Source organism: Sander lucioperca, chromosome 11 (genome assembly GCF_008315115.2).
Source record: "Sander lucioperca isolate FBNREF2018 chromosome 11, SLUC_FBN_1.2, whole genome shotgun sequence".
NCBI classification, from domain to species: Eukaryota; Metazoa; Chordata; class Actinopteri; order Perciformes; family Percidae; genus Sander; species Sander lucioperca.
Genome location: NC_050183.1, coordinates 12,174,136 through 12,192,161, shown reverse-complemented (window position 1 = coordinate 12,192,161; position 18,026 = coordinate 12,174,136). Strand labels below are relative to the sequence as shown.

The 18,026-nt window shown below is 40.8% G+C and overlaps 1 protein-coding gene across 1 annotated transcript; it reads right to left on the bottom strand.

The window, feature by feature from the left end:
* Positions 1-1,475: 1,475 nt before the first annotated feature.
* On the bottom strand, positions 1,476-12,317 carry mknk2b (MAPK interacting serine/threonine kinase 2b). The gene is made up of 14 exons (XM_031308474.2): positions 12,128-12,317; positions 11,285-11,499; positions 10,670-10,760; positions 10,315-10,416; positions 10,082-10,179; positions 7,552-7,631; positions 7,187-7,260; positions 6,900-7,004; positions 6,657-6,712; positions 6,419-6,514; positions 3,029-3,223; positions 2,736-2,900; positions 2,588-2,628; positions 1,476-2,468 (listed from the first exon to the last, which is right to left on the bottom strand). Exons 2-14 carry the CDS (start codon positions 11,333-11,335, stop codon positions 2,195-2,197), a joined length of 1,428 nt encoding a protein of 475 aa, XP_031164334.1. The 5' UTR covers positions 11,336-11,499; positions 12,128-12,317; the 3' UTR covers positions 1,476-2,194.
* Positions 12,318-18,026: the final 5,709 nt, after the last annotated feature.

The following is an 18,026-nucleotide window of genomic DNA, read 5'->3' as shown; positions in this document are numbered from 1 at the left end:
TTAAACTATTACAGTGTCCTATTATCAGCATAATGACACCAACAGAGCCATTTCCAGAGTACCGTCGCTGAAGTGCTGGCAAGAGGACATGGACAATCAGAATCCCTCACTTCTCACTGCTAAGGTGATACATGTTCAATATCATGACTTGAACCCTCTTTGGTGAAATGGCTACAGTGTTGTGAGCAGGGTCCAAAATTAGCACCATCTACTAACCAAATGCTGGTACAATATGCAAGTGGCTGCTAAATTTGCATCACTCAACAGCCAAAAAAATAATGGTTATCTATTAAGTGCCTGGTAAAATTTGAACATTCACTAGCCATTTGGCTGGTGGACAAAAGAGTTAATTTTGGACCCTGGTTGTGAGACGTCATCACCAGTCCATTACCTGTTAGTTTTAGAATGAGCTTTAACTTAATCTGAATTTTAAAAAAAAAAAAAAAAAATTGCCAACTTACACAAAAAATAATAAAAACTTAACACTCGCTTTCACTGGGCATGAACGCTCCAGATCAACTAAACAAAACTTTCCATCTCATCTTATACGCTGAACTTTTAAAAACACAAAACAAGGAAAACATCCGGCGTTTCACCTGAACTGAACAGCACCTGCATGGAAATCACCATATAGAAAATAAAAGCTTATTAACAGCCATACAAAAAAAAAAAAAAAAAAAGGGGGGGGGGGAGAATCAGTGTGGCACTGACATGGAGTTTTCAAACATGAAAAATAAAGTAAACTTAATACAGCTACATGTCCGTGGAAGACTTTTTTTTTTTTTTTTTTGGAATGTTTTTCTTTTTTTTGTTTCTTTCTTTGAAAAATACCATCTGCCTTTTAGTTTGTAAGGTCATTTTGAAAGGGGTGTCTCATAAAACAAGACAATGGTGAACCTTTGGGGGGGAATGGTCCAAATAAATGTATTCAATCAACAAATGACACTCAAATCACATTTGCCAAAATGTGCTTTTCAAACCCGTGATAGTTCTAACCTTTACTGCCAAAATATTCAAGGTTCAATATAATACATTAATTCATATGTAGAAACAAAATTTACAACAAAAAAGTTCTGGTTGTGGCAAGGGGACATGTCATGAATTATTTCCAATTAAAGTAACACTGACCCCGTTTCACTTGCCTGGCCATTTAACAATTAGCTTGTACCAACATACCAGATATACTGCAGAGCTAGCTCAGAAATTTAATTTCAGGGGGCCATGCATCATAAACCGTATTGTTAAGTATTATTGTATTAATAATACAATAATAATTAATTTTGTAATAAAATGGTTTAACAATACTATTAGATTTGACTGATGGTCTCAAACACTGAAAGTGTTGCCACTGATAATTTGGTATAAATGTTGGTGTAATAAACCGAATAATCGGTACAACAGTAAGTCATGGCTGGCTGGCTGGGTACAGACAAACATTCTTTGCTCCATGAGCATTAAGTGCATGGCCACCAAACTAGATGAGTGCGTGTTTAATCTCAGACATTGACAGAGGAGGCTCAGTGTTGAGAAATTTATCTTAAATAGAGACAAAGAGAATCTTTGAAGTCCCCAGCGATCTTAATGAACCGCACCAGGCACGGACAGCATTGGCTTACAGCCCTTCCAACCCCTTATGCTGAATCCCTTCGAGACAGGAACAGCCTTCATCTTGGCATATTGCATAAGCTTGTACGTATCTGCAGATGGGCCATTCATGCATATACATACAGGCAAAGAGAACATTCCAGATAACTTAATTCACAGTGGATCCAGTTGTAACGTGGGAGCAGCACAACAGGTTGTCCTTTGGTGTCTGAGCTTAATTTCGATAAGTGTTCTGCTTTCTTCTGAACTGAGTTTTATGAAAAAGGAGAAGAAAAAAAAACATAAGAAAATACTTCTCTCTCTCCCAAATCATTAACTGGACCTTCTCCCCGACGTGTACATGCACATGTGTTTGCCATTTGCAGGCCCTGGGCTGATGTGCTTCAGAAGTGCTGCAGAAGGGCAGAAGGCATTTAGAGGAAGGGCTGCAAGCAGCATCTCCTTTTACAGCGAGGCAAGAACACCTGAATGGCAGAGGAACCAAGGCCAGCTACAGCCAGAGAGAGGGGCCAGAATGGTGAAGAAAGAGCCTCAGAGTAGATCTGGACTTAAATCTAAACGGAAGGTCGGAGGTCAGGGTTGAGAAAGTTCAGGCACAGTCTCCTACAATAACGAGAGGAGCCAAGAGCTGACAAAGCTCTGCAGCAGAGACGGGCCCTCCCTTGAGCTGGCTGTTTTGCTGCCTGCGCCTGGCCAGCTTGGAGTTGGAAGGAGGAGAGAGGCGCATAGAAGCGCCAGTAGCGGTAACAACAAATGGGACTTCCTGCTGCTGCTGGTCTTCCATGCCATCCTGTTCGGCCAGCTGCCGATTGACAGCCATGGCCTTGTCAGCAAAGAATGTCAGATCCCTGGCATTGCTGGTTCTAATGGACAAAATCACAAACACAAAAACGGTCAACAAATGAATTACAAGGTGCAAATATTTCAGACTTAAGTGTCCAAAGGAATGCAGTCTGCTGTAGCTGCAACAACGTTTTCTTACCTTTGATGCAGGATGGATGTTGGCAAAGTGTCAGATGCACCCTGAAAAAATAAAGTTAAAGTTATAAACCTCAAGATTTACTAATTAATCCTAAACAAACAATGTCTGTCAAAGACATGCAGAAGAGGCCTCATAATTTTGGACCTACCCCCTGCACCCAGGGGTGCTGCAGCACCTGGCTGGCACTCAGGCGGTTTTTGGCATCCCGAACCAGAAGTTTGGATATTAGGTCTTTGGCACTTAAGGAGATGTGAGCCCAGTCTTTCTCTGGAAACGCATATTTTCCTTCCTGGATACTCTCAAACAAAGTGTTCTAGAAATGGACAAAAACATGTACCATCAGTTACTTTGACCTGGATGGAGAAGATGCATTAAGTGTCACTAATGTCCTGTACAAGATGTAGGAAACTGAAGGGCTGAAATAAGTTGTCAAATTCTTACCTGGCAGGTGTGGCAGGGTTCCCCTAATTCCCAGCCACAGTCACCTCCACATCGGCCTACGAAAGGTGGGTAGCCGCTCAGCATGATGTAGAGGATGACTCCAAGGCTCCACAGGTCACAGCGCTTGTCATAAATTGTGGCTTCCTCACTGAAGGCCTCAACCACCTCAGGTGCCATGTACTCTGCTGAGCCACACTGTGAAACAAAAATAAACAAGTTGGTTAGCTCCACGGATGACCAAAAAAACAAAAAAAACAAAACACAGAAAGTACAGCTGAAAGAAAGTTGAGAGAAACACAGGCCTCATTTGGCAGTGGCCAACGTTCCTTCATTCAGCTGATACCTCGTGTTTGCAAGTGTTAAAGCTTGGGGCCTACTCTTGGGCTGTGCGGTGGGAGGCAGCAGCCTATGTGACGGTCACATGCTTATGCGCAGTGATGGGTTCATTTAAAATTAGCTATACAGCTTTTCTCAATGTGTTAAGGACACCTAAGTAGAAACATCACGTACAATTACATATCAAGGGTAGAGGAAGGGAGGACTATGCTATAATTAGGCAGGTTAGTGTGGGTAGGCAGCAGCAGTGACTCACTACTTTGACCATCCAGCTGTACACAAGCCAGGCAGAATGGGCTGAGGGCAAGGGTTAGCTCAGCTCCGACGGTACCTTGTTATGCAGCTAAGAAAGAAATTAGGCCAAACACTGAGCAGGGAAAAGAGGATTGGGTGTCCTGCAGAGCCAGAGACTGGGCTGAGCCCTCGCCAGTTACGCAACTTAGAAACAAACCCCAAATGTCGTTTTAAAACTTTAGGAACAGAAAAGACGAGCAGGTGGCTAGTTCAGCTTATATATTCAACTTAAACAAAAACTTTTATAATAATAAATTTAAGTTTCATATTTAGAGTTAGACATTTCTAAATATAGACTACTGGTATACATTCTGAGAACCTGCTCTGATCAGTTATTTTTAACAGTAGCCCATATACATTTTAGTTAGTATTTGTCCCGAACAAGGCAAAGCCCTCTGGCCTATATTCTTCCATCTGTAGGTGAGCCTGTTTACATTGAGCACACATCTATTATGTCCCAGTACCATATAGCAGCTGTCTCCAAACTCCTCCTACCCTGCTGCACCCTTATGTAATGAAATTTGCTGCACAGGAATCTCATCTCAGACAAAGCTGCTTCTGTAGGAGAGAAAACCCCCAACCCCCACATTTCCACCAACAACACCATGTCTGGCGACTGCCTCCACAGACAAGCTCACAGGATTCAGGCCAAATGCAGCTGCCGCAGAAATAAAAGACACGGGCACAAAAGGATTTGTTTGCCTACCAAGGTGCCCCAAAACTGAAAAGGCAATGAGATAGCTGTGCTATCAAAAAACTGCTATCGAGGCTAATCATGTTTTAAAGCCACCCAAATACACCGCCAGGATAAAGATAGCCAGTCATGGACTGCCTGCATTCGCCAGTGATAAGAGCTGAAGAGGGACAGTGAAATAACAGCAATCTCACATTTGTTCTTTTCTGTGCTGCTGCAAATGCCTTCTGAACTTGCGTCAGTCACATCCTCCTTAAACCTTCTTGTAAGCTGCAGATAGTCGCTATTCAGCTACTGCTACCACAGGATTTGTTAGCATCGCAACCTGGGGCTTTCCTGAAACCATGTGACTAGTCAGGCCATACTGACACCACTGATGACACACACCTCTGCCATTTGTAAACTACAGGATTATTTTTAAAGAGACTTACAGGAAAGAGACCTGTTATGTTGTCATGCAGCTGCATCTGTGACCACAAATAACAGACGCAGTTCCTTGTTTTTTTAACTGTCTAAGCTGCTTCTCTGTAATGTCTTCATGTTGCAGTTTCACCCAGTCCCCAACTTAAAAGTTCTTAATTAACTAAAAATTAGCTTTTTCCTAGAAAGGTCCCTCTGCTCTTCCATGTGTTCTCCATTGTACAAGAGAGCACACATCAACAGTAAACTTACACATTTTTTAAACACCCCCTAGATAAAGATGAATAAAACGCATTTGGTTGGATCAGGAACATAAACAATAAGTGCAAATTATATTGTGAGACAGAGACAGAGAGAGAGACAGAACATTGTTCCTGTGACCAGGAAAACAAGCCAAAATGCATGAGCAGATAAACAGACTGGGTATTTGTCCCTCCCAGTTACCCTCCCCCTCCCACTGGTCGAGCCAATCACATCTCAGTTGCTAGGTATAGGGGGAAAGACTAACATTTCTAGAACAAGCCTTATGCACAGCCTTTGTAAAAAGAACATAAAGACAGCACAGATAAGCGTGGATGGGGCCACTGGGTGGAGACTAAGCAGAAAGACAGGAGGGTGGATGTTTTTCTCTTATACTACAGAGAGAAAAGGGAAATGAGCAAGAGTTGGTGTGTTATGGTTTCATTGTAACTTCATACCACAGGACATGGCCTTGTAAGAGTTACAATGTATTCTCTGCAGCCTTCAAGACAATCACATTGTGTCCCGTCCTCAGGCATCAACTTTTCCTACACTGAAATGTTGCATTAGATTAAGTCTGGTGGTTATTTACAACAAAACTTTAGAATAAAATAAATAGGTGCACCCTACTGCACCAAACACACACGTGATCAATCAGGCCCAACATCAAAGACTGTTTAGACTAAAAACAAGAGGCCTCTTGGGCCCCAAAACTATCTCCCTTTCAAATAGTCCAGGGATGGGGTCTATCCATTAGTTCTGCTTAAGGAAGATGAAGTTACTAGTGTAGAAAACCCCCCACCCACTCCTACATTCCTGCAGGCTAAACTGCTTCACCTGCTCTGGTCCATCTATCCAGCCCCCCAGACAGCCAGTAGACAGAGTATGTGTTGACATGTTCAGGGCTTGCCAGTTCAACTTTACCACTCCCCTCTGAGGTTGCAAGGGTCCCACTTTTGTGGGCTGTGTTCAGAGGATTTGCTTTGTGTTGTGACGACAGCAGGAGAGTTAAACAATCATAACCCCTAAACTCATGTGCCTCAATATTTGCGACTGATAAGCAACAGGTCCATTTCAGAGTCCAACACTGTACTGCCTTAACCTCAAAACCCAACGTTTTCCCTCTCCAATCAGAGAGCTGCCCTGCCGCTAACACCACTGAGGATTGCCCAATAGTCAACCAGCCAGTTGGACTTGATAAAGACATTGTTTTACAGCCTGAAAACACCCTGCTTATCCACAACAAGGTCACAAACCACTGCAAGGAAAATGTGACCAAGACCATATCTCTTCCTTTCTCTCAATAGCTATACTCACATATATTGCTTGCATCCATGCATTCATTTCATCAAAGTGGTCTGAACTGTTTGGCGAACAAGACAAGCACAATATGCAGGTGAACTTACAGGAGTGAGGAGCTCAGGAGTGGAAATAGGTGAGCTGTCGCTGTTTAGCTTGATCCCACTGCCCAAGTCAAAGTCACAGATCTTGACCGGGGAAATCTGACAAAAAGACACAAGTTCAGAATCAAATTCATCTACATTCTTAAGGAATATCTACTTGTGGGGCCAGAGATTTTCACTACCATTTATCATTACATTATAAGGCACGGTTTTAGCTCAAACATGTTTACAGTAAACTCACCTTGTCTGCACTCTTACAGAGAATGTTTTCAGGTTTCAGGTCTCTATGTGCCATTCCTGTGAAAAAAAATGTAATCAAACAGCAATCAGTCAGTCAGTCTTTAATGTTAGTAAGATTGAGCCATCATGCCAGAATCAAGTATAATGCATTTTCTTTAAACAAAAAAACAAAGCATTGTTGGGTCTTTTTGATGATCATGACGAGTAATAACATTTGCTCGCCATTTTGTACGAGTGGTCTTACCCTTGTTATGCAGGAAATTTAGAGCGCTGGCGATGTCCTGCACGACAACACTGGCTTCCTGCTCACTGAAGTGCCTTCTCTTGTGAATTTGTGCCAAGATAGACCCTAATAGGAGCAACAATGTGAGTATATCAGCTCCATTTGCAAGTAAAAAGCATAGAATAAATGCTTTCCCACACAGACACAAACAACTGGCTACACACTAGAAACTGTGCACATGCTTTACTGGAATGTTTAAAAAATAAAGATCTGATGTAGGCATCCTGCAGCAGCTATAATTCACTAACCTCCTCTCAGCTTTTCAAACACCAGGTAGAATTTGTCTTCCTCTTCAAAGAACTCCACCAGCTCCAGGATGTTACTGCAGAAAAGAAAGAAAAAAGCACTATGAGCCAGCTTCAACAAGGGATTGGTCGTCATTTTCGAAGGGTCATTAAATTATAAAAAAAAAGTTGAATAGTTTATGAAACTATCGTCTTATCGTTCCTTGTTTTTTTACCGGCCCCTGGTAGCTCGTAACACATTACTACTGTGTGTGGCACATTTAGTTTGGCTCTTTTCCGCACAAGGGCAGGCAGTCTGTGGTACTGTCTCCATACATTCATCAGGTTAGCATTGCTTTAGTTGGTCATGATGACAAAAAGGACATTACCTGTGGCCCTGGCATTGATAGAGCATCTCAACCTCACGGAAGACACGGCTGCGGCTGTGACCCGGTCTTTTCTCAATGATCTGGAACAGAACATTATAGTTCAGCCACGTTACCATAAGAATCTCCCAAAGAAAAGCATCTATCCATGCCCAGAGCCTATCTGTTAGAGTTGATGTTTGGGTGAAGTCCGCCCCCTCAAGCTGCACCACAAAACCCCACTCCTGGTTATTTTTACTGTCTAGCAGAGATTATATATTCCATATACAGAGCTCTAGAACTGGTTTCCTTCTAGACCAGCATTTTCCTGCTTTCCTACCTTCAGCCCACCCTGTGACACAGTTGTAAAGAGTGATTAAACTACTTTCTGTGCTGCCTGCCAAAGCAGAGACAACAGAATGAGAATGTAACAAGTCACAGCATCTCTATATTTAGCACTTCATGCGTGACCCATATTTAAATCTGAAGCGCTCTTAAGGAGCCATGCATGTTCTTTGAAACATCCCATCAGCTAATCCAAAACTTTTACGATAAACAAAAAATGCTTGCTAAATATAACTTTGTGCTGCCTGGAACTAAACCACCGAGGGGCCACCAGCTGCACGATGCCCTGCCAAGAGAAACAGAAAGATAGACTGCTGACACCAAAGCAAAAAGGCCTGAATTTTCCAGCCCTGGTTGGTTATTGTCTGCTTGGGAGGCGGTGCATGTTTTTCTTCCTGGTAGCTGGATTACAGCTGCTATTGAAGCCCATTGGGGCCAGAGTTGCAGTTGTGTGTCTAGGATTAATAGACAGACAAGAGGCATGTGAGCAGTTAAAGCCTCTGCACTGTTCCAGTCTGAGTCAGCAACACAAACAGCCCCCGATCAGCTCACTTTCTCCTGACCACTACACAAGCCTCTCACCTGATAATGACTGGCAGATTAAAAAAAAAACAAAAAAAAAAAAAAAACACACAACTGCAAAACATAGCTGACAAATGCACTAACAACATGATAAGCGGATAGTTAGAGAAGTACTAGATTTATGGTTGCTTATCCAAATCACAGATCTGAATAACCTGCTGCAAAACATGGCCCTTCTGTTCAATCATCAACCCAGGGTTGGGAAATAATCTTTAAGGAGAAGGATTTGTTGGAGAACCAGAGCTTCAGATAGGCATGCACTACACTGCCCTCTGCTCACCCTTGGTGCTCTAAGGCTTTTGTTGCAATTGCAACACAAGGAGCCCACACATGAAACTCACTCCAGTCTGGAGGGGGAGGGGAGACAGGACATCTGGCAGGAGCCCCCTCCAACTCCTAAGTGACCTTCAATAACTGCCGACCCTTGTGCCTCCTCCCCCAGAACCACAAAGTCTCAAGGGACCTAGCAAACCACCCCAGTGTAAACAACACCAACAGATCATGGTCACATAATAGAATTTGTGCTTTGATTCCCCTGAAATATTAATTGGTATGCTATGGACACTTGCTCTATTGGGAACCAGGTTTGAACCGTCAACACCTCATTTCAAACTTTTTGAAACTAAATTCAACTGCAAATAGGGATTAATTAGACATAAAAAAAAATGTTTAAAAAAAAAAAATCAGTGTCCAGGGTCTCAATGGGATTAGTGGGTTAGGTGCGATTTTCAGAAAGAATAACAACCCTCACTTCTACTTTTCAGCAAAGAAAAAAAATCCACAATGTTTTGTTCCTAAAAATGAGGACATAGCATTACATATAAAAAGTGAAAAAAGGAAGTCCCCAGGAGTCATGACATGTATTAACAAGTATATACCCAATTTGGACACGGGAAAAAGAAAAAAGTAAAACTGTACTGAGCGAGAAGGAGAACAAAGCAGTGTAAACAGCTTGGGCCACAACCCTCACCCAGCGCCCCTCCTTCTCTATGTGGGTTTTGTTTTGGCAGTTACCAGTACACAATGTTCTTACAACTAGCGTCCTCTGTAGGCAATAGGAGTAATGAAAAAGGGGTGGGTGTATCCCTCCCAGCTTTCTGATAGGCTGACAATCTGTAAAAACAGCGAGGGGAAGTGTCTAACAGCAGCTAGTGTTGCACATTAAGGAAAAAAAAAAAAGAAAAAAAAAGTACAGCAGTAGCACAACATAGATGAGAGCCTGCAGACATCCATTATAGAGAGCTAAACGGAAAAAAAAAGAAAAGTATCCTGCCCCAGGATCAGAACTTCCCTCAATGAAAGATTTCAAAAGAATGACCGGGGAAAAGAAGGAAACCTGGACACAATGATGCACATCCCGTAGCTCTTCACTTGCATGTAATGCCACAGGGCTCCTTTATGTGCAAAGGCATTTCATAACTAAACTCACGAAGTAAGATGAAGTAACCAAGCGCAGTCCTAGAAATGCAATGTCTCTAGATTGATCTCTAGCCATGGCAACAAGGACAGTCACAGACTCATGAGACAGGAGCACTGACTTGCAGGAATCAAGACTCCATGCATTATGCTAATGTTTTAAAATACATTTCAGTCATCCATATAAGTGTGAAAATGGCTGCTTTCTTACCTTGACAGCATACTCTTTATTGGTGATGAGGTTGATGCATGTTTGCACTCTGGCATAAGCGCCCTCTCCTAGTACCTCTTCCTGCAGTCCGTAGACATCTGTAGCACAGAGTTTCACGTTAAGAAAATACTCAATATAATTGAAGGAGCAGAATCTCTCTAAATGCACCATACAATGTTTTATGAAAAGATTTATAACAGCGACATAATGATACTGGAAATAAAAGCTTTTACCCTCGAATCGTCCAGAGAAACTGTCAGTTGCCCGGCAACGCTTTTTCTTCTTGTTTCTCTTCTTGGCATCTGGGATGTCGATAGGCTGGCTGGAAGGTATGTCTGTCAAAATGAAAGTGCCTACATTATCGTGCTGGCAAAGAAACAACCCAAACAAAGTTTAAGACCGCACTTAAGGGAAATTTAAGGTCAATCAGAGTAGTGTTGATGACAGTAAATTGTACATTTCTTTCAAATTGGAGAAACCAGCCTCAGTTAATTAACTAGGTAACTCTTGGTGCAACTACAGCATTATGGATTAACAAAACTCAGATAAAAAGTACCAATTTTCAAAACACTTAGTTAAAATACTTACCATGTCTTGGGGAGGAATCAAAATTAAATGACGAATCAATGAGATGGGATCCATTTTTAGTGAAGTCATCAGATTCAAAGGGATTTTGGCCCTAGAAAATAATAAAAACAATGTTCTGGTTAGGATTTGCAATCTTATCAATGATTGATTTAGCTGAGAGGATAAATTGTTAGTCACAACTGATAAGAGCCTTTGTTATCTCCCATTCTGAAACCATAAAATAAGAGTAAACTCAAAACAGCTGATTGGTGGAAACTTTCAAAATGACCATAAATATTTGATGCACAGCCACCGAGCTAGTAATCTAAAGACCCACAGCAGTCCATCCTAACATAATACACACATAAATCTTGCTAAAAATGAATGCAAGAGCAAGCCATGTTCCTGCAACTTTAACTATTAGCTGCCACCCACTCCAGTCACTAAACATACATGCCCCACCAGGCCACAGTACATTTGTCAGCCATAAGACGTAGGAGAGCAACAGATGGGTTTATATATATAGCGAGGTGAGGTCCTCTCATACATGCTGACAAATGTTCTCTGATTATAGAGACTTCCCAAAAGGCATGATAGCTGCTCTGTACTTTCCCCTCAACAAATCTTCAAACTCACCCTGAAAGAGCGGTGGAATCCAGTGACCTCGGTGATCTTATTTTGCACCATTTTGCTTTGATTTGGGATGATGTTTTGGTGGGTGTGCGGCGGCGGCAGTGGTTTTTGGGATATCAATTTGCACTTCTCCGAAACAGAAAGTCGTTTCAGAGGGAGTAGCAAGAGATCACACTGCGCTGGCTGGTCAACTTGCTGCTGCGCTTTAAACGGGAGCCCTGTGGACAATACAAAACACACCAACGTTACAACCCATATTACCAGAGCAAATGACACCAACGTACAATAAACGTTTCGCCAAGTTTAAACGAACGCTTAACCACATACACATGACTAGCTAACGTTATAGCAGATACACATCAGGGAATATTCGTCACATATTCGTGTGCAATAAAAACAGAGTGCAACAACAGTTAACTGCATAGCCACCCACGTTTAGCCTTAGCTACTGTTGTAGGTTGGCTACAACCATTTAGCTAGCTAAATAAGTCAAGTTAAGAGGTTACGACACGGAGACACTCATTACAACACTACAGTCCGTGTAAGATGAGCAAATATGTCGAAAAGCCACGCTGTTTTCAGTCGTAGAGTGACGGCTGAGGCCGCCTCAACAGCCGCAGGGAGGCTAACATTTGTTTAGTCATAACGGCCAAGTCTCGAGCACTAGTCCCGAGTTGACCGTTGTCACAGATTCAATTTTAACGTCAGACAACAAAGGTTAGCGACCGTTAATACTGTAACGTCATTGTAGTGTTGCGAGAAGAACGATTGCGTTTGAAATTGCCAAGACAAAATGGCAGAATGAATAGTCGCTATCCAAAGCTAACGTTACTTTTTTGTACTCACCCCGTTGTTAATTTTACAGCTCCAGTGTTAGCGTCGTTGTTTGACCCACTGCTTCACAAGCCGCAGAGGACAGTCAAGGGAGGGGGTAGCCTGATAGTGAGTGCGTGGAAGGTGGCGAAAGAGCAACGGTTTATGTGTTTTATAACCTCTCTGCTGACTCCTCCTTGTCTCCTCCCTCCTTAGAACTGCATCAACAGACGGGATGCATCACGTGCTTTCTAGAAATGGATATGGCGGCTAGGTACCATTTCGTCTCGCTGCAACAATTCTATCTCTTCTCGAGGTAAGAAGCATAAATAGTTGCTCGACGTGGTGCAGAAGACATACAGTAATAATTAACTTTATGAGGTACGTCATTTAGTAGTTTAATATCGACTTACGTGAAAACCTGAACATATTTCAGGAAAAGGTCTCGGAAACTAAAGTAACACACGATATGGTACCCAGCCAGTGAGCTCTGTTTTGTTCTAGAGGCCACACCACGGGATGTATGGAGGAACAAAACCGCGAGTACGTGCACATTAGCACAGTCAGCACCCACGGCTGTTCTGAAGAAAGAGATCTCAATGGAGGTGGAGAGAGACGGGACTAGCGCAGCAATGCAGCATGTTGACAGACCAAGATCCAGCATCAGTTTACACTACATGCGTTAAAATCATAATAACGATCTGCGGCATTGTGTTATGTTAAATATATAAACAAGCAGATGTTGAAAAATACTTCACTAGGCCTACGTGTAAAAGTCCTGCACTCAATTTTTTACTGAAGCACAAGTAAAGAATTATGAACATCAAAATGTCAGTTATTATATAATGCAGGATTGTTATTGATTACTGTGTATGCAGCATTTTTGTTGTGGCTGCTTGAAGTAAAGCTACATTTAAAAAAAAAAAATGATATACTGTTTGATCTATTACAAACAGCATATTTAAGATAATAATGATCATATGTTTTGTATGTAAACCTTAAACTTCAAAAAGTAATCAGTAACTACAGCTGTCAAGTAAATGTGGTGGAGTAAAAAGTACTAACCAAAAGCCAAACTACAAAGTGCAACATGTAGGCCTAACTGCATTATTTTATAACCATCATCTTCTTTCTATTTTTTTTTTTACATAAATGGGAAATGTATTCAATGATTCATACAATGTCACAGCAATTAGTAATTGACAGGGAAGGTGATCATGATGGCAGAAACGTGTGCTCTTATAACCCATCGGCGTGTGAGATGCCAAAGCAACATTGCCACAGACATGACAAGTCCATACAGTATTTCCAGAGATTAGGAGGCACAGTAGAGGGATGGCAAACACCTTTGTTATTTCATATTAATATTGTTCTTTTACACTTCAATTCACTTAATTATTTCCAGAAACTCATAACAGAAAATTACAGTTGCAGTATATGCCAAGAAGTGTGAATGTTTTATTGTGCTATGTGCTTTGTTGTCAAACTGTACAGTATGTCCTCATTGATTTGTTATGTTAACTGTTATTTATCACTGCATATAATCCCTAGTCCACAGACCTGCTCTGTATAGCATTAATTTATTGTTTATCAAAGGTGTTCAAGTTAAAACCATGTACGGGTTGTTTTCAGAACTTGACTGTCTTGTGACCGGAGCCTTTCTGCCTCTCCTCCTCCTTTCACCTTCTACCCCTAAAACATAAGCCAATGGTAGCAAACATTACGCAAGATGTTGGCAGACTATCCCCAGCCAGGAGCACATGGTGTAGTTGCAGATTTAGTAGGAAAACAAGATCATACTTCGAAGTGCAAGAGGCGGGTCAGTGTCACTCCAGGTCAAAAGGAAGAGGGATAGGCCATCATAAATAACTGTAGGTGGTAACAACCCTTATTTTTGATGTGAATGGCACTCAAACAGGAGATGGGAGATGGGACTTGGGAGTGGGCTCTGTTTTTAGGCAGAGTGTACCAGTGTGAAATGTGATAGAAGCGTGTCCCTGTTGTTCACGAGGACACTGCAGTTCAGAGATTATTCTTCTACGATATCCTGATGCTGCATGGAGATAAAGCTGCAGATATTTGTTCAACCAAAGTGTTGTGTTGTTATCATCTGTCTCAGTGGATGTGTGCATCTGCAGCATTTCCACTGTGTTTAATACATAACATTCTCTACATATAGTTAGTGTATCACTTAGCAATGCAGTAAGCTGCACTGAAATTGAATACAACACGTTTTCAAAATGGCAATGCATATGTTTCAACATGGGCCAGTCAGCATATATTCATGCAGTGCAGCGCACCATTGTTCAAATTCATACAACTTTATTTTAAACTCTAGTGGAGGTCCCAAATGTTCCTGAGATGCCAAATAATCAACAAGACCAGTATAGTATTTCCATTTGATGCAACAGTGCAGCCATAAGAAATATGGAGTCTTGGGTTTGAATACTTCACTCAGTGTAAACATCATTTAGCTTTAATGGAGAGCTACAGAATGTATATGTGATACTGTCAGAAAACCACTAAGTAGAAGTAGAAAACTTTATGTTTAAGGTGTTAATGATAACCCTTAAATTCTGCTATCCTCAGATAAATAGTCAAAGCTTACAGCTAGATCCAGTAGAAAAGATACACTAAAAACGCTTTGTTAAGGGCTAGAAGTCATTTTGATTGATGTTTTGAAATTAACTTCTGTCTCTGGACCAGGAGGATTTGTTGCAAAAACATGCCTGCACTATCCATTATAATCAGTGCAGTACTACCTGTTACATCTGTGCATGTGAAAAAGTATGTTGTCGTAACTGTGATTGTATTCATGAAATGCACGTCTGGCACGTTCAACTGCAACTGTCAAGGGCCAAGAAGACACGTGAGGAACCAGCCATCTTACACGGTTACAATAAGTTGCATACCTTTCTCTAGTAGGAAGGTCGCAGTGCCTCAGGGTGCTGACCGTACCCTTTCCAAAAAAAACTCTTCCTAGAGCAAACTTCTTAGAAACAAGTCACCTCCAGTCAGTATACTCAAACATAACCTCGTACATGCTTTAGGTTTTATAGAAAAAAGACTGCATACTGGAGCACTGAGATGAATCCAACATTCAGCAAACTCCTTTAACACAGAAAGAGTTAGGATTTTGAAACCACCTTTGTTTTTGTTCCAACTTTGTTCCAGTTGTGCTATGGAAAACCTCTTGTATTCTTGTTACATAAGCATATACAGTATAACAGCATTTTGAAATGAATCACGTTTTTAAATTCTTAGAATCTCCTTTCAGATTGGGTAATACACCAACAACTGCAATACTGTATATCAGCACACAGCTCAAATGTTTAGTAATTTCCATTGACTTTTCGAGCTAGGCTGTTACGTCTATGTCACTATTACATTTTTAATAACTTACACAAAGTTTTAGTGTTTACATGTTATAAATCATCACATATGCACTCTTTTTTACATAGAGATGGAATATTATGTTTTATGAATGTCTTTAAATACAGAGTGAGATAGCCTATATCTATGTTACACTGTGATTGTATTGTCTTATAGTGGAGCATTGTGACAATTAGGGCTGAAACTAATTATTTTCAGTGTTGATTATTTTCTAAAAATATCTTTTGGCCTGTTAAACCTCAGACAAGAGGTGACACCTTCAAATAGCTTGCTTTTTCCATGAAAAAAATTCATGGAGTGGAGAAGCTGGCATGTAAAATGTTTGGCATTTCTGCTTGAAAAAGAATTTTAACAATTATTTATCAAAAGCTGCATGGGCTTAGGTTGGATCAACTGAGATAGCTTTCCTCTGGCCCCCTTACATAATTCCTCATCTTACTGGAATTTTTGTGGGTCCTCTTCAGCCGTGGGCCTCTAAAATCATGATCACTTGTCATCCCTATACTAGCTACAGCTCTGCACTGACTCACAAGCCACAAAACCGTTAAGGGTGTGTGCTCATTCCAACATTTGCTGAGTCACATTATCTCCCAAACCCTTTTCTCTACGTGTCAATAATCACACTGTACCATCAAAACAACAGCTAGACCCTGCTGTGTAAACCCCTGCCAGAGTTGGACAAGCTCCAGTCTGATTGGTTTCAGACTGAAATCCTTCCCCTTTGTTCTTGGCGTCTCTCCAGTACTTTCCTCCATGTCTTGCAACCCTTCAGGGGCAGTCTGGTACATTCCAAAAGAGAAAAACACCAGAGGGAGTGAAGAGCAAAAGGCGGATACACACGTAACACATGCTGCCAGAGTACAGTGGAGAGTTGAGGAGGAAATGACTCCACTGAGAGGAGGGACAATCCTGTAAGAGGATCAGGTTTCAGCCAGCAATGAGGTCATTTCAGTGGTTGATGTTATGGGGCAGATAGTTACATCATGTTGGTTTATTAAGATTTATATTGTCAAACATTATGTTGAAAGTGGAAATAACATTTTAGCTGTGAATATATTGATAGACAGTTATGGAATGTAACTAAGTACATTCACTCAAGTGCTGTACTTAAGTACAATTTTGAGGTACTTGTACTTCACTTGGCTACTTCCATTTTACACTACTTTATACTTCTACTTTACTACATTTCAGAGTGAAATATTGTACATTCATTTGACAAGCTTAAGTTACTTAATTTGCAGATTCATTCTAATACAGAATATTATCAACAAATACTACTGTATTATCATGGATTAAACTACACAGCAGTATATAAGTAGTTAAAATCAGCCCCACCTTTATGAGATGCAACACTAAAGTGATGTACACATTAATGCATCAATTATTATAATCCAATAATATGTATTATTCTGAAATGGGTCATTCTGCATCATGAGTACTTTTACTCTGGTACTTCAAGTACATTTGGCTGGTAATACTTTTATACATCTACTCAAGTAAACATTTGAAAGCAGGACTTTTACTGGCCTATTGGTAATTTTACCAAAACATTTTTAGTAAAACATCTGAGTACTCCTTCAACCATTGCTGATAAACATCCAGTTGAGGTGACTGACTGTCAGATAATAAGTGGTGGAAAGTAACTAAGTACATTTATACTAGTATTTAAGTACTTGTACTTATTATGACTTTATGTTATGCTACTTTACTCATTTTTTTAAGGGAAATATTGTACTTTTTAATGCACTACATTTATCTGACAGCTGTAGATACTGGTTACTGTGTAACATTTGCTCAGAATCATTAACTCAACTCACTGACAATGAAATATTTTTATATTTATATTTAGTTTGTATTGGAATACTTTTTCAGTCCAGAAAGAACACGTTCTTAGGTTTTATGATTGTCACAAATTGAGATTTCTGCTTGTTATTTACATAATCCAGACCATTATGACTGATAACTGCTTAAACCGGACCAACAGAGTTGTTCTCAAGCCTATTCATGCAGAGCCGGCTCATTCAAAACAAAAACTCTCTGTGTGTTCATCACATTACAGTCTGGCCTGTTTCTTGCATAACCAGCTTAATCGAATAATTAACCCGAATCAGGTCCAGAAAGGCCCTACTTCCCCTCTTCATGACAATAACTGGGACATTGGGCAGATTGCATAAGGGCTACAACATTAAACTGTAGGCTTACACTTCTACTCCTCACTACAGACAGGTTTGGATGTCTGATGCCACCCAGTGGACAATTCTATATTCAGTCTGTTAAACGTGCTGCTAGCAGAGTTTTGGCATGTGAGGTTCGAGTCTCGTGTGACCTTTAGCTGCCAAGTATCTGCAACAAACACCTGCAGGTTTGACATCTGATAACCTGCCTTGTGGCCTGAGGCCCAAAGTGTGCAATGACACAGACTTGATAATGTCTGAGTCACCAACAGGGCATTACTGTATTATTAATTCATTTATAATTGTGTGTATAACTTTTATATAAATGATACCAAGCCCCAAATATATTTAAATGTCTGAAATGA